Raw genomic sequence first — 24,100 nt, 5'->3', positions numbered from 1 at the left:
ATACCAGTCTTGTAACAGCTCTAACAACCCAGATTGCACAGCTCCTTGACACGTGTACTATGAGTCTGTTATTTAACGAACTCAGCTTCAGCTAACCATCACGTGAAGAACCCGTGACTTCACTTAAGTTGAGCATATCCAAAACGAACTCATGTGTTGCCGTTTCGGAACAAGGATTGGATGTGCTTCTCACGTGATCACTTAAAGCTTCTAAACACTACTGGAAACGCTGTCGTTTGCTGGCAAAGGTGTTTGAATTCACCTTTCAGCCAACAATACTCCACCTTGAATCAAACACCCTGTAACTGATACATTCACCAACTAATTCATATCAGGTTTTGCAGATACCAACTAAGTCCAAACATTTCTTGAACTTAGTTGCAGGAACCACCTTAGTGAGCATGTCAGAGGGGTTGTCATCAGTATGTATTTTAACCATCTTGATAACTCCCCTGGAGACTTCATTTCTTATGAAGTGAAGTTTAATATCAATATGTTTGATCTTCTCATGGTGAGCTGGATTCTTACACAAATGCAGTGCACTGGAGCTGTCACAGAAAATTGGTACAGACTCTTGTTTTAAACCGAGCTTAGTGATTAAGCCCTTGAGCCAAATGGCCTCCTTTGCAGCTTCAGTGGCAGCTGTAAATTCTGCTTCTGTTGTGGAAAGTGCCACTACATGCTGCAAGTTTGCCTTCCAATTAATCAGGCAGCCTTTTAACATAAACAAGTATCCTGTGAGTGATCTTCTTCTGTCCAGATCTCCTGCATAGTCAGAATCTACATAGCCCCACAACATTTCTTCTGTTCCAGAGTTCTTTCCATATACCAGACCAACATTCAAAGTACCCTTTAGATACCTTAGTATCCATTTCACCCCTTTTCCAGTGTTCTTTGCCTGGAGATGCCATGTATCTGCTGACAACACTCACAGCATGTGAGATGTCAGGCCTAGTCAGCACCATGGCATACATAAGGCATCCTACTGCCTTTGCATATGGAATATTGGTCATCTCAAGTCTTTCTTCTTCAGACTTTGGACAATATAGGTTGCAAAGTTTGAAGTGTGCTGCTAAGGGGCCTTGTACAGGTTTAGAATCCTCCATATCAAAGGTTTCCAGTATTTTCTTCAAGTATTTCTCTTGAGATAAAAATACCAGCCCTTCACTTCTATTCCTTCTTATATCAACTCCTAATATCCTTTTAACACTTCCTAAATCATTCATGTCAAATGTAGTGCCAAGCAATGTCTTCAAAGCATCTATTTCAGACCTTTCTTCACAAGCAATCAACATATCATTTACATATAGCAGTAGATAGATATGTTTTTCATGACTTAGCTGTTTAAGGTAGACACAGCAATCATAATTACACCTCTGAAATCCATGAGTGGTTATAAACTCATCAAATTTGAGGTACCATTGCTTGGGAGATTGCTTCAGGCCATAGAGGGATTTCTTTAGCAAGCATACATAATCTCTTCTGTCAGGAGCTTCATATCCTTCTGGTTGACTCATGAAAATTTCTTCCTGAAGATTTCCATGCAAAAAAGCAGTCTTAACATCAAGCTGTTCCAGCTCCAGATTCTGTGTTGCTGTTATAGCCATCAGTACTCTTATGGAAGCATGCCTTACTACAGGGGAGAAAACTTCCTTAAAATCAATACCCTTCATCTGAGTGTACCCCTTTGCAACTAACCTAGCCTTAAACCTCCTTGGTTCAGCTGCAGTCATACCCTCTTTGATTATGTATATCTACTTGCAACCAACAATCCTCCTATTCTTAGGTCTTTTAACCAGTTCCCAGGTACAATTCTTGTACAGTGAGGTCATTTCTTCATCCATAGATTTCTTCCATTCTTTTGAATACTGACAGTTAATGGCTTCTTTGAAATTCTGTAGTTCTTCAGCATTTATCTCATGAGCAGAATGTAATGCAAAAGCAATCAGATCAGCATAGCCATACCTCTTAGGTGCTTTGCTTTGTCTCTTCTATCTATCTCTTGTCAACTAATAATCCATTACTTGTGATTGAGTTGATCCAGCTTCTTGAAGTGACTCCCGTCTTCCAATATCATCAGCACTTTCAGCTGATTCTGTATCATCATTATGATTCAGGTTGCCAGGTGACTCCACCTCAAAATGTTTCTCATGAACTTAATCAGCTCTCACACTGTTTCTTTGAATACTATCCACTGCTGCTTCTTCATTGAACTTGACATCTCTGCTTACTATGCACCTGGGTGGAGAGAGATCAGTACACCAAAGCTTATATCCTTTGGTTCCCTCTGGATACCCAATGAACACACATTTCAGTGCTCTGGGTGCTAGTTTTCCTTGGCTTATGTGAGCATAACTCAGACAATCAAACACTTTAAGGTCTTTATAACTGGCTTGTTTACCATACCAAAGCTCAAAAGGTGTCTTGAATTCAATGGCAGTGGAGGGGCTCAAATTCACCAGGTAGCAAGCTGTGTTGAGAATCTCAGCCCACAAATTCTTAGGTAGCTTGGCTTGAATCATCATGCACCTCACCTTATCCATGAGAGTCATATTCATCCTCTCAGCTAAGCCATTCTGCTGAGGTGTCATTCTTACAGTTTTATGCCTTGCAATACCTTCCTTTGCACAAAATTCATCAAATACCTGGTTGCAAAACTCCAATCCATTATCAGTCCTCAACTTTTTCACTGTTTTTCCAGTCTGTTTTTCAACCAAGACCTTCCAGTTCTTGAATTTTTCAAACACCTGTTCTTTACTCTTAAGCACATAAATCCAGACTCTTCTTGAAAAATCATCAATTATAGACAAAAAATATCTTGCACCTCCCAGTGATGCTACTTGTGCAGGTCCCCATAAGTCTGAGTGTATGTAATCCAGAATGCTTCTAGTAGTGTGAACTGATGACTTGAAACTGGTTCTTGTAGATTTCCCTAGGACACAATCTTCACAAAACATCATCTCACCAATTGTATCACTGCCTAACAACCCCTGTTTTGACAACTCTTTAAGGCCTCTCAGACTCATATGTCCAAGCCTTAAGTGCCATAGCCTAGTTTTGTCAACACTAAAGCTAGATGACACTGACACCATCCTTGTCACAGTTGTCCCTTCTAACACATAGAGACCATTCTTCTTGATTCCTTTTAACAGAACCAATGACCCCTTTACAACACTCATTATACCCTGCTGGACCTTAACAACACAACCTATCTGATCCAACATCCCCAGTGAGATCAAATTCCTTTTTAAATCAGGTACATGCCTCACTTGTTTGAGTTCAAGAATTGAGTTATCATGTAATTTCAGTTTAATAACCCCAATCCCTATAACTCTACAGATTGCATTATTCCCCATCATCACCCTACCACCATCATATTCTTGATACTCAGAGAAATGATGTTTAAAAGGGTACATATGAAAAGAACACCCTAAGTCAAGCACCCACTTACCTTCCTGATCAACATCAGAGGCAATTAGGACTCCAGCTGACTCATAACCTTCTTCTTCAACTACTGCTGCATCACCATTTTCACTTCTTTGCTCTTTGTGCTGTTTGTTCTTCCTTTCTGGACAATCTCTCTTAAAGTGACCTTCCTTATGGCACTGGAAGCACTTAAGAGTCTTATTCTTGTCTTTGGCCTTCCCTTGCTTCTTTTTCTGGTTCTTGTAATGTTGACCCTTTGCAGTTAACCCTTCCCCAGTTTCTTGATCAAGATTCTGTCTCTTTTCTTGCAGCTCCCTTGTGTTTAGAGCTAACTTAATTTCATCCAATGAGAGAGTTTGTCTCCCATACATGAGTGCATCAACAAAGTTCTTGTAAGACCCTGGAAGAGAGCTAACCAGTAGCAAAGCTTTTCCCTCATCATCTAAAGCTTCATCAATTGTTGCAAGTGTGTCACACACTTGATTGAATTCATCAATGTGCTTATCCAGTGATGAGCTTTCTGTCATCTTTAGAGTGAACATCTTTTTCTTGATATACAGCCTGTTGGCCAAGGATTTCTTCATGTACAGGCTTTCCAATTTCTCCATCAAACCAACAACAGATGTCTCCTTGGCAACTTCTCTAATTACAGAATCAGCAAGGCTAAGGATTATGGTACATTTTGCCTTCTTGTCAATTTCAGCCATATGCTCTGGAGTCTTGGAAGATGATGTTCCCTTCCCTTCGATCTTGGTTGAAGCTTCAAGTGCATCACCAAGACCTTGAGTAACCAAGAGAGCCTCGATTTTAACCTTCCATATGTTGAAGTCGTTTCTGCCATTAAACTTCTCCAAATCTACCTTCTGAGTAGCCATACCTGAATCTTGGTTAAGAACCAAGCTCTGATACCAATTGTTGAATCTGGTTCGTTAGCTTTGCTTTGATGAAGAACCAGATCCTCCCAAGATTCTCAGCCAAGATTAATCAAGATGCAATATCAGCTTAGATCAACTTAAGAGAATCAACTAAACCCAATTAGACTCGTAACAAAATGGATTGATTACAAACTTAGAAACCAAAAATAGCAAGAAAACTAATCACACAAAGCAGAGCACAAGCTTTAACGTGGTTCAGCCATTAATGGCTTACATCCACGAGTGAATTCCTCAGACAGCTTTATTGAATGATTCAAGAAGTTTGTTACAGAGATTCTAAGAACAAGAACAAGTAAGACACTTCCTCTCAGACTTCCCTCAATCTCTATCTCGCACGATGATCTCCGCACCAGAAGACTGTTGCTTATATACCAGTCTTGTAACAGCTCTAACAACCCAGATTGCACAGCTCCTTGACACGTGTACTATGAGTCTGTTATTTAACGAACTCAGCTTCAGCTAACCATCACGTGAAGAACCCGTGACTTCACTTAAGTTGAGCATATCCAAAACGAACTCATGTGTTGCCGTTTCGGAACAAGGATTGGCTGTGCTTCTCACGTGATCACTTAAAGCTTCTAAACACTACTGGAAACGCTGTCGTTTGCTGGCAAAGGTGTTTGAATTCACCTTTCAGCCAACATTAGCCTTAAAAAGACTTAAATGATATGTATGCGTCATGATCTTGTAGAAAACTTAGAAAAGATTATATTAGCAGAAGATCCCAATCAGTAATGTGTTTAGATTAGAGGATTGTTAACCGTCTGCTTCATAATATATATATCAAAAGTTCAACCGGTATTTTGATCGATAAACTATCCAACCGATTGTTCTTGAGTTCGCGGCTTCATGTCCTTTTTTTCTATTTGTTAAATCAAATTGATTGGTATTTATAATTTTATTATCTTTTTAGTTTTATATATAGAAGCAAAAATAAAATAGATATTCTCTTGCTTTTGCTTTGAATCTTTGTATGCGCTTTCGATGGAGAAAGATCGCAAGTTGCTTCAAGATGTCGCGTGGGCATGGCGTGTGAACTTATCAGTACTTCCAAAAACCAAAAATATCTAGTGAAAGTTTGTCTAATAAAAGCCAAGCTTCTTTTTTTTTTTTTTTGGAGGAAAAAAATTTATTTCACAAGTATATTATTAATATTATTACAATTAGAAATCAGGAGAACTTACACAAGATATTTTTGGAGTTGCTGTGAGTAAAGAATAAATTTATTCATAATTTACTACTCGTGAAGATTGAAACTCTTCTCTTAATTCGAGACTGATGAATAGTAAGTATAAAATTAAGACATTAGTATACTGTAAAATTAAATCAATGGACACATAAGACATGAGAAGCAGGTAATAATAATGAGTGGCAGACACATCAGTTGCAATGAAAATTATGTTCGTCAACTATATAAATATATAGTATTAAGGGTTCACCTATTTGATGGGTACAAGTTGTATCATAAACCAAATGAAGTTAATTTGCAAGCAATTCGGGATGAAAACTTCAAGATGATAACAGATTCTTGAGCAACTATCAACCCCATTTTGTTTGTAGCTAACTGATTAAATCATAAACAAAAAGCGACTGATAGAAAGTGAATCGAATAAGATACTATAAAATATCTCTATGAAATGGTGGTGAGACTGAGGATAAGGGATCACTGGAGATCGTACAATATCATTCACGATACCTGGACCATTTGTTAACAGTTGCTTGTCCCAGAGGCTCATATCATATTCTCTCCAATCCAAACCTACCGATAGAATAGAATCATCAAATAGAAAATTGATAATTTGGGAATTGGGTCCAGAAAATCGGGTGCAATCAATCGCCCGTCAATGTTTTGAAGAGGGAGCTACTCATTAAACGTTTCTGCACGCAATTCATTGGGAAGTCCATTCCCAACATGGAGCAGGGCCAGCTGCTGAACGTGGGCTACTTGTTGCCGGGATGCACTTAGAAGGCCTCATTTCTGATGTGCTACAAGTAAGCACAATCTACTGCCTCGATGTTCACCAACTTTATTTTTATTCTTTCTTGAAGATGATGATGACGATGCGCGCCAACTTTAAACCCATCTTTTTCTTTAAGAATATTGTTATTTTATTAATAAAATTATTCTTACATATCATATCAATATCATAATTTATCGAAAAGTATATTTTATTATCAATCGTTTGCACCGTTACCAATTTATTATTGTTTCGTTAAGAACGTTAAAATTTTGTTGATGTTATAAGGGTATCAAAGATATTTTTAACTGTAATAGTAAAATTATATGTTAATTTAAAGATAAATTATCATTTTTTTACTAAGTTTTTAGGAGAATTATCATTATACTACCAAAGTTATTCTAACATATAATGCTTAAATTACAACATATAAAATTATCTTTTAAACTCTTGAGGTTAAAATCGAATTTTAACTCAATTTCTGTTAAACATTAACGTTTTCTTAACGGAATAATAATAAATTGATAACAGCGTAAATGTTCAGTAATAAAATATATTTTTCGATAAATTATAGTACTGACATAGAATATCAGAATAATTTTAGGAGTAAAATGATAATTTTCCGTTTAATTCGTAATATTAAAATGAATTATCTATATATATATATATAAAGCTAGGACTTAAGGAGGTAATGTGGCATCACCATTTCTCATCTTTGTATATTCTCTATTATCTAATAAATAGAGAAATTTTCTTTTACATTTAGCTTTTCATCTTCTCACAATTAATTTGATTGTTATTACACAATAACAATTATGTAAATAGATGTTTATAACATATATCTCTTAGTCTCCCCACTATCTCTCATTAGTAACTTTTAACTTCCCTATAACTCCCATTATCTCATAAGGAATTATAATCCATAATTTTTTTATTAATTTCATAGAGTTATTATACAACTATAAAAGGAGAACTCATCTTTTTATTTTGTACACACACAATTGAAATTAATAAAATCACTTTATAATATATTCTCTCATTTTATTCTTTATCTTGCGTTGCTTCTTTATTTGTATTGTTAGCTAATAATTTTTTTTATTTTTTATAAGGCTGCCTCATCTTAAAAAAAAAAATTAATTCATATTTTTTATCAATTTTATCAAATATAAACTAAGAAAAAATGATATTACAAATTTTTTTTTTCAAAACAGCCTGAAACGCAATTCTATTTTCTGTTTATATTATGTTTATGGCGCTCTGAATTTTATAATCATCGATGAAGCCGCATCGCATTCGCAGCAACAGCTTACTTCATTCCCCGAGAAATTAATAAGAATGGTTCGTTCACTTCCAAAACGTAGATAGTAAATAAAAGCTCAAAAACACCCACCCAACCCCAATAAGACCAAGAATCAAACAAACAACAGTAAGAGTTTCAGAAAAATGGAGAAAATAAAGCACACAACAGTGGCCACGAACGGCATAAACATGCACGTGGCATCGATAGGGACCGGCCCAGCCGTCCTTTTCCTTCACGGCTTCCCTGAACTCTGGTACTCCTGGCGCAAGCAGCTCCTCTACCTCTCTTCCCGCGGCTACCGCGCTATTGCCCCTGACCTTCGTGGCTACGGCGACACCGACGCCCCGCCCTCCATCACGTCCTACACGGCACTCCACGTCGTCGGTGACCTTGTCGGTCTCCTCGATGAATTCGGTATCGAACAGGTCTTTTTGGTGGGCCATGACTGGGGTGCTTTGATTGCTTGGTATTTTTGTTTGCTTCGTCCTGACCGAGTCAAAGCTTTGGTCAACTTAAGCGTTGTGTTTCGTTCCAGAAACCCTGCGACGAAACCTGTCGATCAATACAGGGCTTTGTTTGGTGATGACTTCTATATTTGCAGGTTTCAGGTGTTTGTTTTTTTTTTTTTTTTTGTTTTACCTCTTTTCTTTTGTTTTGTTTTAATTTAGTACCGTAATTAAATTTAAAAAAAAAAAACAATAATCGCCCTGTTGATTTGAGAACCTTTCTGTTTTCGTTTCCTGTCAAATTAAGAAACTTGTTTTGCTTTTTAAGTAGGAGTGTTAAATGAACAAATGGATCTGAATTGGGTGCTCGGATGTTATGCATTTAATATATTTCTGAATTAGGACAATTGTGTTGTGTTGGGAAAATGGCAATGGCGCCGGCTGTTATGTTGCCAATATTCTTCCTTAGGCTGGGAACATTTGTATGTATCCAACTGTATTTTCTTGGGTCAAATGTCAATCAATAGCAGTTATATGCATATGTTTAATTAATTTTATTGTTGCATTTATTTATTCGGTAAAGTAGGACTTTGATGTAACAAAATTACCGCCCCAGAATCTGATATCACAAGCTTAAACAAGTTTATAGCTATTGCATTTGGCTACATCTTTACTCGGAAATTTAATTAGATCTCTTAGCCATTTTTAGATCAGAGCAGGGCTCTCAAATGACATAACTCTTGATGTATTGTTTATTTTGACTGACAGTCTGTGGCTCTTTGTTGTAGCTTCATTTTGGCTTTGGTTAGATTTATACAATGGTTGGGCTTAAATTTTATCTTTTAGTCTTCTTATCAAAATACATCAGTATCAAATTTGCCATATAGTAAAGTTCCAGTTGTTGGCATTTTTATATTTCCATTAATAATTCTTAACATGATTTCATTGTGGTATTCAAGTACAAGAAAATTTGTATATCTCGTTGAATTTTGTTAATAAAATAAGGTTTTCTTTATTGCTAAATATAATCTACAGTAAAAAGGAAATAAGAATATTTTAATATTCTCTGGTTTATTGTCTTTCATTATTCAGCATATTGTCGGAGTGTTATTATCACTAACACAGTCTTGAGTCTGTCATTGTTTGACACGATTTCTGGGTTCCAATCCCATAATGCTCTATCAAGTTCATTATGTGATTCCTTATTCTAAATGCTTATTTTTGTTGTGTTGTTCTCAAATCTCTTGAATTGACTCTCTCAAAACTGAGATATGCTGTAGGAACCTGGAGTGGCTGAAGAAGATTTTGCTCAGATTGATACTGCAAGACTGATAAAGAAATTTTTGGGAGGTCGCAGTCCGAAGCCACCATGTGTACCTAAAGAAATAGGATTTAGAGGTCTACCGGATCTTCGAACCTTGCCTTCTTGGCTGTCAGAAGAAGATGTCAACTATTATGCCTCAAAATTTAGCCAGAAAGGCTTCACTGGAGGATTGAACTATTATCGATGTTTAGACCTGTAAGTTCCCATACAACCACTGTACCAGCTATGATAAATTAAAGAGTTAAATCAGATATCAGGCAAATTAGTCTTTGAAAAATGATCTTTTTGCCGAAATTTTGCAGTAATATTCATAGAAAGTCCATAATTCTTGCCTTTCATTTGAAGCCTGAGACTGATATGAAGCACTTAACTTAGACATTCGTGGTCCCTAGTTGATATCAATGCACATGAAGAATTGTCACATCTATTTAAGTAATTTTGTAATCTTTGTATGAAACAGGCAATTTGACTTTACAACTTGCATATGTATATCAATGTTACCAGAGCCCCAAAGTAAGTTTCATGTTTAGGACGGGGTATGTTCTATTGTTACCCAAAATAAAGTTTGTTTTGATTTGTTGCAGAAACTGGGAGCTCCTGGCTCCATGGACAGGTGCACAAATTAAAATACCAGTTAAGTTTATGGTGGGTGACTTGGATATCACATATCACATCCCTGGTATCAGGGAATATATACAAAATGGTGGGTTCAAGAAAGATGTACCAGGTTTGCAGGAAGTAATAGTAATGGAAGGAGTTGCCCATTTTATTAACCAAGAAAAGGCTGACGAAGTCAGCTCACACATTTATGATTTCATCAAGCAGTTCTGATTGAGCATTGCCATTGGGAATCTCAGAATGCGATGATACTTTGAGTTGTGATTGATGGTCGATCTCTAGTTTCATCTCTTCTATCATGATCCCATTGGTAGGGTGGCAAAGAGTGTTCTTCTTACTTCTTGGGGGGTCTACATATTTTGCTTTTGTCAGTGGAACCTCCGTTATGACTCATGTTTACCCTTTCAAGGCGATCCAAACAGGTCATTAGATCATGTTTGGGTCATTATAGGACGTGTCAGTTTCTGAGTGTCAGTTTCTGAGTTTCGTGTCGTGTTAAATTTAAGTCGATCCAAACATGATCTGTTTAATAATCGTGTTAAAATATTGAGACGAGAATTTGTCACAAAAAATTACTGGATTATCTAATAACCCGCTTAATATCTATGTATTTAATAAAATTTATGTAAAACATTTACATATTGTTTTACATATATATTAAAATATTATCACAATATTAGATATTTATACTATTGAAGTTCTAAATTTATATACAATTTTATAAATAAAACAATGTTCATATGTTCATTTTAAAAATAAAAAATAAAAAAGAAAATTATGGTCAATATTTGAGTTTTGTTAAAAGAATTTAGAATTAATTTAGAATATAAAATATAATCGTATTATTAATCGAATAAATGAGTAAAGAATTTTAGTTCTAATTTAATATGAAACAAAACGTATCGATCCATATTTGACCTATTTAATTATCATATCAAATTTAATGGCTCATACTCATATATTGTATTCATATTAGATAGTTGGATCATATTTAATTTTATCAGTTCTATAATCTCCAATGCAATGTTTTTATCTAGTAACGAAAACTAATAATGAGTTAATTAGTTTCATCCGGTCTAGTGCAGAGACAGAACTCACCCAAGCCACCAATACTGGGATAAGCAACATTAGGAAATTTGGATTACTTATGACTCGTTTGAGATTGAAGTTAAAATTTAATAAGTTGTTTATTTTATAATTTTTGATAAAAATAGTGTTTGGTAAACTTTGTAAAATCTGCTTATTTTATAATTTTTTCTATTTTGACAGCAACTTTTAAAAGCCAGGTAGGGAGTTGCTTTTCATAAGCAGCTTATTAAATAAATCAGTACCCATTTTTTAAATTCCTATTATAATTTTAATATTTTAACAAAAAGATAATTATGTCTTATTTTTCCATACACCTAATATATAACCATTAAATATCACATTACCAACATAATCGAATTACCCTTACATTATAAAGCTTTGATCCAATAAATTTATATTTTTGATATTTTACTTTTATTTTTTATTATAAGATTTAATAAGACTTGCATATGATTACGTAAATTTTCTTTGAACTATGAACAATTTCAAACGAAATTTAACCATGACTTCTAAAATTAATTTCATAACTATTGATTTTAACATTCAATCATATATATATTTTTCTATATACAAGGTGTTTTATGGCGATAAATTTAATATAAATGCAATGCATATTACTTTTTTATTTTATTTGAATTATGTATTAGTCTGAATTTTTATCATATTTTATGTAATAGATAATGAAGTTCATTAGATTTTATATAATTGAGTTTTTTTTCACTTTATGTAATTTTATGTATTTTAAAAAGAAAAATGCATGTCTAAACATTATTAAACATGCTCTAAAAAATAAAAAGTAATTTAAAATTATGTCTATTTTGGTCATAAATATAATAAAATAATATTTTCATAAAAAAAATTTATCAAATACATATACATTATTTTTTAAACTCACAACAATCATAACAGTATAATTTATCAAATACTAAATTACTTTTTTAATTACCAACTTATTTTATCCTCACAACAAAAATAACTTATTTAATGAGTTACCGCAGTTCCAAACCTGCCCTTAACTCTCATTCATTTAAATTTTAATTTTAAATACAGCTCTCTTATGCATGCTCATTTAGTCGGATGACATTTGTCCGTCCTATTCTTCTTATCCATTTGATATTTAGCTCAATCATCAACCGGGAGTCCGGCAGGAGCCGTCCTGTTTCACGTTCCTTTCATTCAACTTAAACAGAGCCTAATCCTGAAACCTTCAGATTTCAGAGTTGCACCAAAAGGAAAAACAAACAAACAATGGAGAAAATAGAGCACACAACAGTAGCCACTAACGGCATAAACATGCACGTGGCATCAATAGGGACAGGCCCAGCAGTTCTCTTCATTCACGGCTTCCCTGAACTCTGGTATTCCTGGCGCAACCAGCTCCTCTATCTCTCTTCCCGCGGCTACCGTGCCATTGCCCCAGACCTTCGTGGATACGGCGACACCGACGCCCCACCCTCGGTCACGTCGTACACGGCACTCCATCTTGTCGGTGACCTCATCGGCCTCCTTGATAAATTGGGTATCCATCAAGTTTTCCTAGTGGGTCATGACTGGGGTGCTTTGATTGCTTGGTATTTTTGTTTGTTTAGGCCGGACAGAGTCAAGGCCTTAGTCAACATGAGCGTCCCCTTTCCTCCCAGAAACCCGGCTGTGAGACCTCTTAATAACTTCAGGGCTGTCTATGGTGATGATTATTATATCTGCAGATTTCAGGTGATTTTTTTCCTTCTTTTTAACAACATTTCCGTTCATGTATTAAGAAATAACTTTAAAGTAATGCATTGAATTTGGTTTCGTTGACAATTGTGGTATAATTTTGCTTAAATTCATCTTTTTAGCCTACGAAATGTTTCAGTTTTATACATTGGTTACTGATTTGCGTCAATAATTTTGGACATAATTTCACTGGAGTTACGAAGAGCAAGAGAAATTGGGAAGAACCCAATTGTTTGTGATGATTATTCAATATGTACAATGTTTTGGGATTGTTTATCATTAATTATTTGCTGTAAGCATGGACTTGAGTATGGTGTTTTCACACAAAAACTGGCTTTCAGCGCCAAACCCATAAAGAAGACACAATGGCACTATGTTAATGTAGACAAGTAATTTAGACATATTCTAAACTGCTGTATGCATTTGCTTTTAGAAGCATGGAAAACTATTATCTGCTTTGCAGGTTTGTGAAATTACAAATTTGTATTTTACATACTTTAGGTAGATAGATGCGTTCTTCTATATTTGTCCTTGTGAGTGTCCAAAATAGATGAACAGGAGTGTTATTCCTCACAAGTCCTACATGCCAAATTCTCATTAAGTGTGCTTTAGTGACGGAAAATTGGTTATTGATGGATCACCTAAATTCTCTCTCGTCAGTCGGTACCAAGGAATGACTTGGCATTATTCCTTTATTCTCATTAATCTATCCAAAACACTAAATAATGTCAGAAGTTTGTCAGAAATCTTGAAACAAATAAGCTACTGGTGGCATATGTGAGAGATCCCTTCCCTATTCCAATTAGATATTCCCTCAAATAGATCATTCTTTCAATTAGATAGGTGTGGTAGTAACAGTGAAGGTCAATTTGTTTTATGCGACTGACGAGTGATATTCCTAAAGTTAAGTCCAAAAAGATTAAACATACAAGCATTGCAAAATGTGTGCCATGGTTATGTTTTGCAATATATTGCTGATTTCCTCTAGTCATGAAAACAGTGGTTGTATTCTCTTGATCAGTGTTAAAATTGTGAGCAAAACCACTATACTTGGAAGCAATGACACTGAAGTAGATTTTAATTTGATTTTGGTTCTAGAATAGTTCCCACATGTTGATCTAATCTTCAGTATTCTTACTCTAGAAGCATCTATTTAAGTGCATCATTCGTAAATCTCATGAGCTGACTCTCGTTCAAAACATTTCTAACTTATGCTGTAGGAACCTGGAGAGATTGAAGAAGAGTTTGCTCAGATTGATACTGCAAGACTTATGAAGAAATTTCTGTGTTTGCGCATTCCAAAACCACTTTGTATACCCAAAGATACAGGACTCAGTACTCTACCGGATCCTTCAGCGTTGCCCTCTTGGCTGTCAGAAGAAGATGTCAATTATTATGCCTCCAAATTTAACCAGAAAGGCTTCACTGGACCAGTGAATTATTATCGATGTTGGGATCTGTATGTTCCAAAAACTTATACCGTGGCTTTCATAAATTAAAGAGCTAGTTATCAATCTTTTATCTGGCCAAATTGGCGATTAATCTTTTTGGCGATATTTTCTAGTAGTCGATGAATACATTTTATGTCGGGCCAATCTTGCCTTTCATCACGTACCTTACTGTTATGTTCTAGAAATTTGTTATTTCATCTACATACAATTGGTAATCTTTGATCCATGTCTGAGACTGATATGAAACACCGAACTTACACATTCGTGACTACTTTCATGGCTGGAAGTACTAGGACAGGTTATGGATGCCCCTTTTTCAAATCTTGTTTTGGTATCTAGGTGGCACATAATTTTACTAATACTAGTGTAGTGATTGGATACTTTATGTGAAAACAATATGCTGCCTATTGTGGAGTACGGTATATTTAAGTAAATTTTCTCTTTCTTATAGAAATTGGGAGCTGATGGCGCCATGGACTGGGGTACAAATCAAAGTACCAGTCAAGTATATCGTGGGTGACCAGGATCTTGTCTATAACAACAAAGGTACGAAGGAATATATACACAATGGTGGCTTCAAGAAATATGTACCATATCTGCAGGATGTAGTTGTCATGGAAGGGGTAGCTCACTTTATCAACCAAGAAAAGGCAGAAGAAGTTGGTGCACACATCTATGAGTTCATCAAGAAGTTCTGATGGAGCTTTGGCATTGACCATCTCAGCATGCCATGCATCTCCATAAGAGTTACAATCTAAAGTTTCATTAATTCCACCATACCAACAGTCTAGGCCTACTCCAGCCTATGTATCTTGTATTGTTCTGTTTGTCTCTGAATAAATGTGTTGTAGTTGTAGGACTTGCCATATCTAAGACAAATGAAGAATATGTCCGTTTGGACTCGAATGAGAATATATGGAAGATGTATAATACCATTAACAGAGTGTGGCTTCGGTCTAACCAAACATCGAGACTGAAATGTTGGTCGTAAGTAAATCTTTTTCTTACAGTTTTATCTGTCGGAATTGGTTATTAACTTATCGCCAATAAACAGACTGCAAGTTATCTAACATGTTGCCTTTTTCAATATTTTGTTAAAGAAGGATGTCTTCTTGCAGAGGAATGTGACTAATGAGACTATTATTTATATTTCACCATACGAGACAATTGGACAGGAATGTCATAATGAGAATATGATCCACATTTCACCATGTGAGACAAGGCTTAATTTTCTGTTCTTGTAGAAACCGGGAGCAAACAGCTCCATGAACTGGGTTTTCAGATCGAAGTACCCAATCGTGGGGGATCTGGATACTACGTTTATCAGACCAGGTAGCTTCAAGAAAGATGCACCCGAATCCCGATTTGCCGCAAGTTGTGCTGTCATTTTCTCAACCAAGAAAAGCCAGACGAAACCAGTGCATGCATCTACTACGTCATCAGAAATTTCTAACCGCGTTGGCCCGTCTCTCCTATAATTCCAATTTGGATCTCGCCGTTTATGAATTGCATTTTCAAACATAAAAAGAGCTAAGTAGCAAATCTGCATATAAATATATTGTCCAAAAAGTCTGCTTACAAATATAGCATGCATTATGAGACAACATGCCATATCCAATGAATGTACCCTAAAAATTGAATTTAATGGAAATGGCAGGCTTCTTCAATTAGAAGATTGAAATGAAACTCATTCTGCAGGATTGGACAATCATTTATAAAAGCCATTTTTACGACAAATGTGGCAGTATTTAGCACAAAGCAACATCCACAACAAAACTAAAACCAGTTCTCATGGTTCATTTTAATTCAACTAGGCATGCATGTATGTGTGTAGAACTTGGGCAACTTTTAAATGAGGCATCCTGTCTTCACTTCTAAACATCAAGCCCCGAAGGACATCCAAGATCTGTCTCAAACAAAAAAAAATCCAAAAATCCAAATATAACTTGCTAAGATATTGTCCCAAGAGATTTAAAATAGCAAGGAGAAAAAAAGAAAACACAACATTTGCATAAGGTGGTCGGCTGCTCTGTATCCTTATGAATGAGTTCTGCATCTCAAACCCTGAAGCCTCTGCTGTTCCTTTTTCCTCTAGCCCTCTCAAATTTTCTTCCCTTAGATCGCACATAGGGTTTGGTGTGGCTGTGTGGTACACCAGGAGCAGGTCCAAAGTGCTTGACAGCCTCACGAGCATTCTTCGGACCTCTCAGGAGAACCTGAATTTGGCCATAAAATTCACCTTATTAAGATTATTAATCCATAACTTTAAACAATTATACAGCAATCTAAATTTTCCCAACTAATTTGTCTACCAAAGCAAATGATGTTGCATTCAAAGTATGGCATCAGGAGAACTCCTAAAAAAATTAATCACTGTTACCAGAATTGGAGTTGTGAAGATATACCAACAATATATATAAACACACACACACACACAGAGAGAATAAAGAGATTCATATGATTAGAATAAAACATCTACAGAAGAAAATGTTACATAATAGCTTATGCTGCTAAATCTTTAAAGAGGGAATAGTTTTCTAAAACCACAGATATAATAACTATAAACTGAGTAAAATAATTACTGCAGTCCCTTTTTACTTGTAAACAATTAATGCTCAACAACCTAAACCTCTATTGCAATCTAAGTCCCAATCTGTACCCACAAGTTTCAAAATTTCACAGAAAAATAAAATCCAAATAAAACAGGTAGAAAGTACACTATAATATTTTTACTGACATAAAATAAACATTCCAAAACTAGATGGTGCAACTTCACTATTAAGAACAAAACAGCCCAAGTTAACCTGACTGTTCCAATTAAATCATAGAATAATAATATAATAAGCTAAGCTCAAAAGTAGGCAGCGTGCATGCTAAATTATGAAATCAAACTACAATAGAAAAGAATCTGAGTCAAATGCATACCGTGTTCTGACCCAAAGGAGCACGAAGAGCCAGTTGGTCAAATGTCAAGCATTCTCCCCCTGCCTTCTCAATTCTTGCCCTTGCTGTCTCTGTGAACCTCAGTGCAGTAACCTTGAGTGCAGGAACTTCATACACACGAATATCATCAGTGACTGTTCCAACAACCACAGCAATCTTGTCCTCCTGGAGAATCAAACCAAGAAACAGTTAGTACTCGACTTCAACCAAAGCTCCTACAGAATGGTTGATACAGGCATAGATAAAAGCAAATATAACTAATAAACTTTCATTATTTTTCATCTTTTTAGAAACGCACAACACAAATAAGTTCAACTAGCAATCCATATAATAATACAGCTACATAAATCATTCGGAACAACTTTGACAGATCCTAACAAATAACCAAAGGCATTGATGTTTTCAATCCTGCATTTATATGAACTAATACAAGAAGCTAAGTAAGACTTTAACACATTTTGAATTAATGTAACATTATTATCCAAAAGAAAATAAATAGAGACACGGACCTTGCCCTTCATGAATTTAGTCAAACGAGAGAGAGACATAGGAGGCTTGTTGACTTTGCTCATGAAGAGCCTCTTCAATATCACCTTATCGAAATTGCTATCAGTCCTCCTCACGAGAAATCGGTACAGCTGGTCATAATGGATCAATCAGGCGTAAATCTAATGAAATACATGACATAATCAAATACAAAATTCAAATAAACATGGACAAGAGTTACCTTGACGAGAAGCTTGAGATAGATATCGTTCGATTTCGGGGCAGTCCTCTTGGACTTCTTGCTCTTACCACCGGCTATCAAATCGATACCCTTCCAAAACCAAAAGCACGAAAATTAAATTATTATTTTTTTATAGAACGAAAATTAACTAGTTAAACAGATATAAGTGAATTGTTCATAGGTTAGGGTTTGAAAGGAAGGACTATAATGCACCATTGTTGTTGTTGCTGCTGCTGCTGCTCCCTGCGACTGCTTCCCTAAACAGCAAATGCTATTCAAAGGAGACTAGGGTTTAGTGTTCGCGTTTTATTTTCTAGACGAAGGTTGTGAATGGTAAGTACACTGTAGTGCTGAGGTCCATCGCTTTTGACGATTCGTCATCCTGAACGGTACACGTTGGCTTTTGTTAATTGATCTGGACCGTTAAATGGTTAACTATGTCGATGGAAATTAGCGCTTTAACGACGTCGTTTCCGCATTAGAAATTATATTTTGTCTTCTCAAAAAAAAAAAAAAAAGAAAGGGTAATTTTTAAAAACCTCTCCTGAGGTTTGGACTTGTTGTAAGTAGATGGCGAGAATTGATTTATTTGTAAAAAACCCCCTATCATTAGTTAAGTTTAACATTGACCGTTAGTTGACCATGCAAAGACAATATTACCCTTAACAATAGTTTGTAAACGAAAATAACTAAAAAAAAACCAAAATTATTGGTGCAAAAAGCACAAATTCTATTTTTTGACAATTTTATCCTTGTCAATTCTAAAAATTTACAATATCATAGGTAAAGATTATGACTATTTCATTTTTAAATTTTAAATTTTATCTTTCTTGTAGGAATTTTAAGGAAATATCAATAATTTAAAGATGATTTTTTAATTTTTTAATTTTAACTTTTTTATAGGAACTTTAAGAAAATATCAATAATTTAAAAAGTGTAAAATAGCTAATAATTTTGGTTTTTTTTTTAGTTATTTTCGTTTATAAACTATTGTTAAGGGCAATATTGTCTTTGCACGGTCAACTAACGGTCAATGTTAAACTTAACTGATGGTAGGGGGTTTTTTACAAATAAATCAATTCTCGCCATCTATTTGCAACAAGCCCAAACCTCAGGGGAGGTTTTTAAAAATTACCCAAAAAAGAAATTATATTTTGTGAAATTAAGAGGGAAATCTCGTTATACACTGTAATTGAGTTAACAATCATGTATACTTTTGCTCAAATCGCACGAAGCTACAACTGATGTAAATATGCACATTGACCGTATAGGCGTATATAATAAAAATGAGGGAAATTTACGAAAATAACCATAAAAATTTTGTTATTTTCACAATTAACCCTCTCAACTTTTTTCTATCAACATTAGCCAAACACACGCTTTTCTCCCCAAATTACCCTTCTTTACAGACCAAAAGCAACTTTCTTTCTCACATATCGTCAAACCAAAGGCAGCTTTCCACTCTTTAATCATCAACCAACGGCGACGGCAAAAGACAACGATAAAAGTGAAATCCGATCATAATCTATCCGGATCCAACACTAATCGGCATCACATGAGTTATTTTTTGAACTTGCTCGAGAGTTTCAGTAAACTGAGTCGTGGGTGAATATGGCGACAGGTGCCTGTCGCAAAAAAACTTGGTGCGACAGGCACCTGTCGCACTTAGCTTGGTGCGACAGGCACCTGTCGCACCAAGTTTTATTCGAGGATTAATCGCACCAAGTTTTGCTTTTCCATAAGTGCGAGCTACAGAGGGTCCAGCCTTCAACAAGTTCGGTTTTGTGTCACTTCGAAGCCATAAATCATTCCAAATTCTTACAGCTCAACGTCAAACTCAGCAACCCAGAACTTGAAAAGCCCCAAGAACGTGAAAGATCAATAGATTGAAGTGTAAAGCTAGTGATTTTCGATATTGCAAATAAAGAATGGTCATTTATGCGTGGATAGAGACTGAGATCAAGATGGGTTGTGTTTGAATATCGAATGAGAACAGCTGGTAAGTGCTCTTGGCGAAGAGGCTTCAGTTTCTTGCGGTGCTTTGATTCTGTAATGTAAAACGATTTGCAAACCAACCTGTCGCACTTAGCTTGGTGCGACAGGCAACCTGTCGCACCAAGTTTTATTCGAGGATTAATCGCATTTGCTTGGTTATTGTTTTGCTGGAAGAAAATAGAGTTGATGAAGATGGAAGTTCCAGAGGCACGCTTGCTCAACAACATGGCTTGGCACATTTTGTAGCTTGAACCTTTGGCCGTATTTGAGATGTCATATGTTACTGTTCTCTCTTTTTTTCTTTCTTAAATTTATTTTAAATGAATCATTGGTTGTCTAAGGTACTTGATTTAAAACTGCCAATATGTTCGTTTGGCTTCAGGCTTCAGGCACCAATTTCTAACAAATGAAAGATGAAGAAAATCCCAGAATTTGGAATCAGTATCCGAAGAAATTAAAAGATTCATGTTATCGATTATCTCAAAGTATCTATGAAAAATTTATTAACAAAACTTAGCATGAAAGAAAGATTGACTGCATTATTCCAAGAGCAGTACTCAACTGCCCAATCGTTCATAGAACAATATTCATCACTTTATGGTATCTTAAAAATTTTCTTCAGCACCTTAACCAAGTTCCAGTCTTTACGAGACATATCATCCTGAAAATTTGAAGCAACCGTAAGCAGACCAATATTACTGACATTTACCCCGTAAGCAGTGTTGAGTGTTAGAAAATGCATATTTATAAAGGAGAAAACCGTCATTTTACATTTTAAGTCTTACTAACAACCCTTACTTTTATATATTTAACCTTCTTGTGATTTAATTACATGTGTTTTATTTTAATTAAGTATTTTATGTATTTTAGGGGCATTATAGTCATTTCACAATAAAGGAGAGATCAGACGGCAAAACGGACATCACTTTTGAACTCAGGACGGTCGAAAACCTTAGGAGGAGCATAAAAGGAAAAATGACACTATTCACATGTACGGTACTATTCACGTGTACGGTACTGTATACGTTACTGTTCACGACACTGTTCACATAGACGAATGATGACGTGGCATTGACCGATGATGTGGCATTGACTGATGAGGTGTCACGATCCTGTTGGACTAAAATTCTTATGTACTGTTGATGGTGACGTGGCAGCATATCAGTGGACGAAAAATCTCGCGTACGGTGCATGCATCACACAGGATTATTTTCAACCAAACCGCGTTACTGTTCAAAGTCGGGTCAAACCGTGTTACTGTTCATCCGCGTGGTCAAACCGTGGACTGTTGACTGATGACGTGGCGCAATCCTGAGCGTCCAAACTATTTTTTAATCCGATGGCCATGATTTACTCCATGTATCTATAAAAAGGGGGCCTCCCCCCCCTAATTTGATATCTCTGAATCCATTTTTGGGATCCATTTTCTGTAATTCCTTCTCCATCTTGTATTTTCTTCGTATTTTAATAAATTCCCATTTTGCCCCTAGTTCAATTATGAGTGGCTAATTTTCTTTCAAGCTTGGGTTGAAGGTGAAGTCTCAACATGTGTCATGGGCTTAATTTGGTAAATTTACTTTCTCTTCCCCTCTAATTTTTGTGGATGTTTTGACTTCTCGTCGACAAATAATACTAATCTTGTCTAGATACCGCCTTGGTTACACCGGCTCTCTAGTATAAGGTTATTATTATTTGGCACGATAAGCCCTTAGCACCATATTGATTAGAGCGTGGTTCATGAGGTGTGGATTCCCCCCTCATGATTTAATTGGCATTAATACGGATTATTTAGCCCGTGATGCATGTTGATACGGATCCAGATACCCAAGTACGTTAATTTAATAGATTTTCTCTTCAATTTATTCTCTCCATTGCAATTCCAATTTTAGAATTTATTCTCGCCATTTTAATTTAAGTATTAGCATATTCCAAATCATTTCCACCATAAATCCAACTACCCATTTACAAAATTAATTCTATATATAATTAAAATCCACCTCCTCGTGGGATCGACACTCGTCACCATTAGTCTATACTACAATAGATTCGTGCGCTTGCGAGTACATTAAAATTTGCACAACAAGTTTTTGGCGCCGTTGCCGGGGAGGTAAGTAATTTTAATTAATAGAATTAAATTTTTTTGAATAATTTCTTTTATTTGTTTTCTTGTATTTTTTTTATTAAATTAAAAAAAAAGAAAAAAAAAAGTGAATCTACATTTAAAGGTTAGTATTTCTTTTCTTTTTTCTCTTCTTTAAAATTCTGTAATTTAATTTTCTATTTATTTTTCTTTGTAATTTTTTTTTGTTTATCTTATTAATTTAATTTTTAGTTAATTTCTTTCACGTATTTATTTTTGTGTATTTTTATAGAAAGGTTGTAATAGCGCAATAAGGTTAGTATCGTAATTTCTCCCTCTTCTTTATTTTTATTTGTTTTGTTCCCATCTTTATTTTTTGTTTTGTTTGCATCTTTATTTTTATTTTATTTATTTTGCATGCATGGTCGTAGGTCATTATTACCTAATCTTGAACCTATAGACCTTGAATTAGAAAAAACACTTCGCACACAAAAGCACATTAAAAATAAATTTGAAATGGATTTGCAACCACAAGAGAGGCCATTTAAGGACTACTTCAGTCCCTTAGCTAATTTGAGCACATCATGCATAAGATACCCAAATGTAGCTGCTAGGAGTTTCGAATTAAAACCTAGTGTGCTAAATTGTCTCCCCACATTTTATGGCCTAGAAAATGAGGATCCATATAATCATCTGAACGATTTTCATGCCATTTGTCAAACTTTTAAATATGAAAATTTTTCAGACGATGATGTTAAACTTAGACTATTCCCATTTTCTTTAAAGGATAGGGCTCGTTCATGGCTTAATACATTGCCTGCTAATAGCATTGCATCATGGGAACAAATGGTTACAAAATTTTTGAATAAATATTTCCCAGTGCATAAAACCAATGCTATTCGCAGGGAAATCTCGGAGTTTACCCAAAGAGAGGACGAGCAGTTTTTCGAAACATGGGAGCGATTCAATGGGCTACTCTTGAAGTGTCCACATCATGGGTACGAGAAATGGCACCAATGCTAATACTTTTTGGAGGGATTACTACCAAATGTGCAAGAATGGCTAATGGCAACAAGTGGAGGAGAGCTAATGTCAAAAAGTGCATCAGAGATTTGGGAATTTTTCCAGCGACAAGCGGATAATTCCCAACAACGGAGTCGATCACTCAGGAATACTAGAAGAATTAAAGGAGTGAATGAGGTTCAAATTGGCGAATCAAATTCAGAAATCAAAGAAGTCAAAGCGATAATTGAAGGTCTTGCTCGACAAATAGCATCGTTATCGACTGCTAAATCAACAGAACCACATGACCATGACTCATACTCAGATCAAGCCAATGCCATAGGTGTAATGAGAAAGCCATCAAATTACAACCCATACTCCAACACATATAACCCTGGATGGAGAGACCACCCCAATTTTTCATGGTCTCAAGGACTCCAACAGAATGGACCAGCAGCTCCAGCTCCACCAATGCAACCAATTCCTCAAATTTCTCAAGCCTCTCAGCCACCATTTAGACCATACAATCAGAACCAGAACCACTCTCAACCTAGACCATGGGAGGATGCATTTCAGAATTTCAGGAATGTTACTCACTCCACGATTGAGCAACAGAACCGCACCATTGATGGACTACGAAATGAGTTGAGAGCAGGCTTCAACTCACAAGCTCAATCGGTTTCAAGCCTCGAGAAGATGGTGGGACAACTTGCTTCTTCAGTTCAAACCTTGGCAATGACCGTTGAGAAAGGTAAGTTTCCAAGTCAACCAGTGCCTAACCCTAAAGGAGTGCATGAAGCAAGTACCAGTTCACCACAGCAGCATGGAGAGGTCAAAGCAGTAATGACCTTGCGAAAAGGAAAAGAAGTCGACAACAAAGTGGAGATGCCGGCGAAAAAAGAAAATCAAATTGTACCTATAAATGTTGACGACTCATTATCGGAGGAGAAAGAAGAAACCAACCCACGAGAATATGTTCCGAAAGCTCCATTTCCCCAGAGGTTAGCTAAAGGCAAGAAGGGAAAATCCACAGGTGAGATTCTCGAAATCTTCAAACAGGTAAGTGTTAACATCCCTTTACTTGATGCTA

At 35.7% G+C, this 24,100-nt stretch overlaps 3 protein-coding genes across 4 annotated transcripts; 2 read left to right on the top strand and 1 right to left on the bottom strand.

Moving 5' to 3' along the window:
• Positions 1 to 7,516: 7,516 nt before the first annotated feature.
• LOC102612779 (uncharacterized) lies at positions 7,517 to 10,557 on the top strand. 2 transcript variants are annotated; one of them, XM_025099126.2, is made up of 4 exons: positions 7,517 to 8,227; positions 9,346 to 9,584; positions 9,850 to 9,902; positions 9,974 to 10,557. In XM_025099126.2, the coding sequence occupies exons 1-4, from the start codon at positions 7,763 to 7,765 to the stop codon at positions 10,129 to 10,131; spliced, it is 915 nt and encodes a 304-aa protein (XP_024954894.1). In that variant the 5' UTR covers positions 7,517 to 7,762; the 3' UTR covers positions 10,132 to 10,557. The 2 variants fall into 2 exon arrangements, with proteins under 2 accessions (XP_024954894.1, XP_006479995.1); XM_006479932.4 differs by lacking the exon at positions 9,850 to 9,902 and having other exon boundaries at positions 7,521 to 8,227.
• Positions 10,558 to 12,164: 1,607 nt separating this feature from the next.
• On the top strand, positions 12,165 to 15,202 carry LOC102612478 (uncharacterized). The gene is made up of 3 exons (XM_006479931.4): positions 12,165 to 12,809; positions 14,033 to 14,271; positions 14,715 to 15,202. Exons 1-3 carry the CDS (start codon positions 12,345 to 12,347, stop codon positions 14,959 to 14,961), a joined length of 951 nt encoding a protein of 316 aa, XP_006479994.1. The 5' UTR covers positions 12,165 to 12,344; the 3' UTR covers positions 14,962 to 15,202.
• Positions 15,203 to 16,036: 834 nt separating this feature from the next.
• LOC102612174 (60S ribosomal protein L18-2) lies at positions 16,037 to 18,310 on the bottom strand. Its single transcript, XM_006479930.4, has 5 exons — positions 18,147 to 18,310; positions 17,934 to 18,023; positions 17,716 to 17,844; positions 17,189 to 17,371; positions 16,037 to 16,479 (listed from the first exon to the last, which is right to left on the bottom strand). The coding sequence occupies exons 1-5, from the start codon at positions 18,147 to 18,149 to the stop codon at positions 16,321 to 16,323; spliced, it is 564 nt and encodes a 187-aa protein (XP_006479993.1). The 5' UTR covers positions 18,150 to 18,310; the 3' UTR covers positions 16,037 to 16,320.
• Between the last annotated feature and the right edge of the window lie 5,790 nt (positions 18,311 to 24,100).

Source organism: Citrus sinensis, chromosome 3, assembly GCF_022201045.2.
Source record: "Citrus sinensis cultivar Valencia sweet orange chromosome 3, DVS_A1.0, whole genome shotgun sequence".
Lineage (NCBI taxonomy): Eukaryota > Viridiplantae > Streptophyta > Magnoliopsida > Sapindales > Rutaceae > Citrus > Citrus sinensis.
Note: the sequence above shows the minus strand (reverse complement) of the source record. Positions and strands in the feature narration are given on the sequence as shown.

Coding starts and splice junctions, on each gene's coding strand:
- LOC102612779 (XM_006479932.4), top strand. CDS start 7,763: ATGGAGAAAATAAAGCACACAACAGTGGCCACGAACGGCATAAACATG. Junction 8,228..9,345: donor TCTATATTTGCAGGTTTCAG/GTGTTTGTTTTT, acceptor GATATGCTGTAG/GAACCTGGAGTGGCTGAAGA. Junction 9,585..9,973: donor TATTATCGATGTTTAGACCT/GTAAGTTCCCAT, acceptor GATTTGTTGCAG/AAACTGGGAGCTCCTGGCTC.
- LOC102612478 (XM_006479931.4), top strand. CDS start 12,345: ATGGAGAAAATAGAGCACACAACAGTAGCCACTAACGGCATAAACATG. Junction 12,810..14,032: donor ATTATATCTGCAGATTTCAG/GTGATTTTTTTC, acceptor CTTATGCTGTAG/GAACCTGGAGAGATTGAAGA. Junction 14,272..14,714: donor TATTATCGATGTTGGGATCT/GTATGTTCCAAA, acceptor TCTTTCTTATAG/AAATTGGGAGCTGATGGCGC.
- LOC102612174 (XM_006479930.4), bottom strand. Junction 17,845..17,933: donor ATCTCAAGCTTCTCGTCAAG/GTAACTCTTGTC, acceptor CATTATGACCAG/CTGTACCGATTTCTCGTGAG. Junction 17,372..17,715: donor CTAAATTCATGAAGGGCAAG/GTCCGTGTCTCT, acceptor TTGATTCTCCAG/GAGGACAAGATTGCTGTGGT.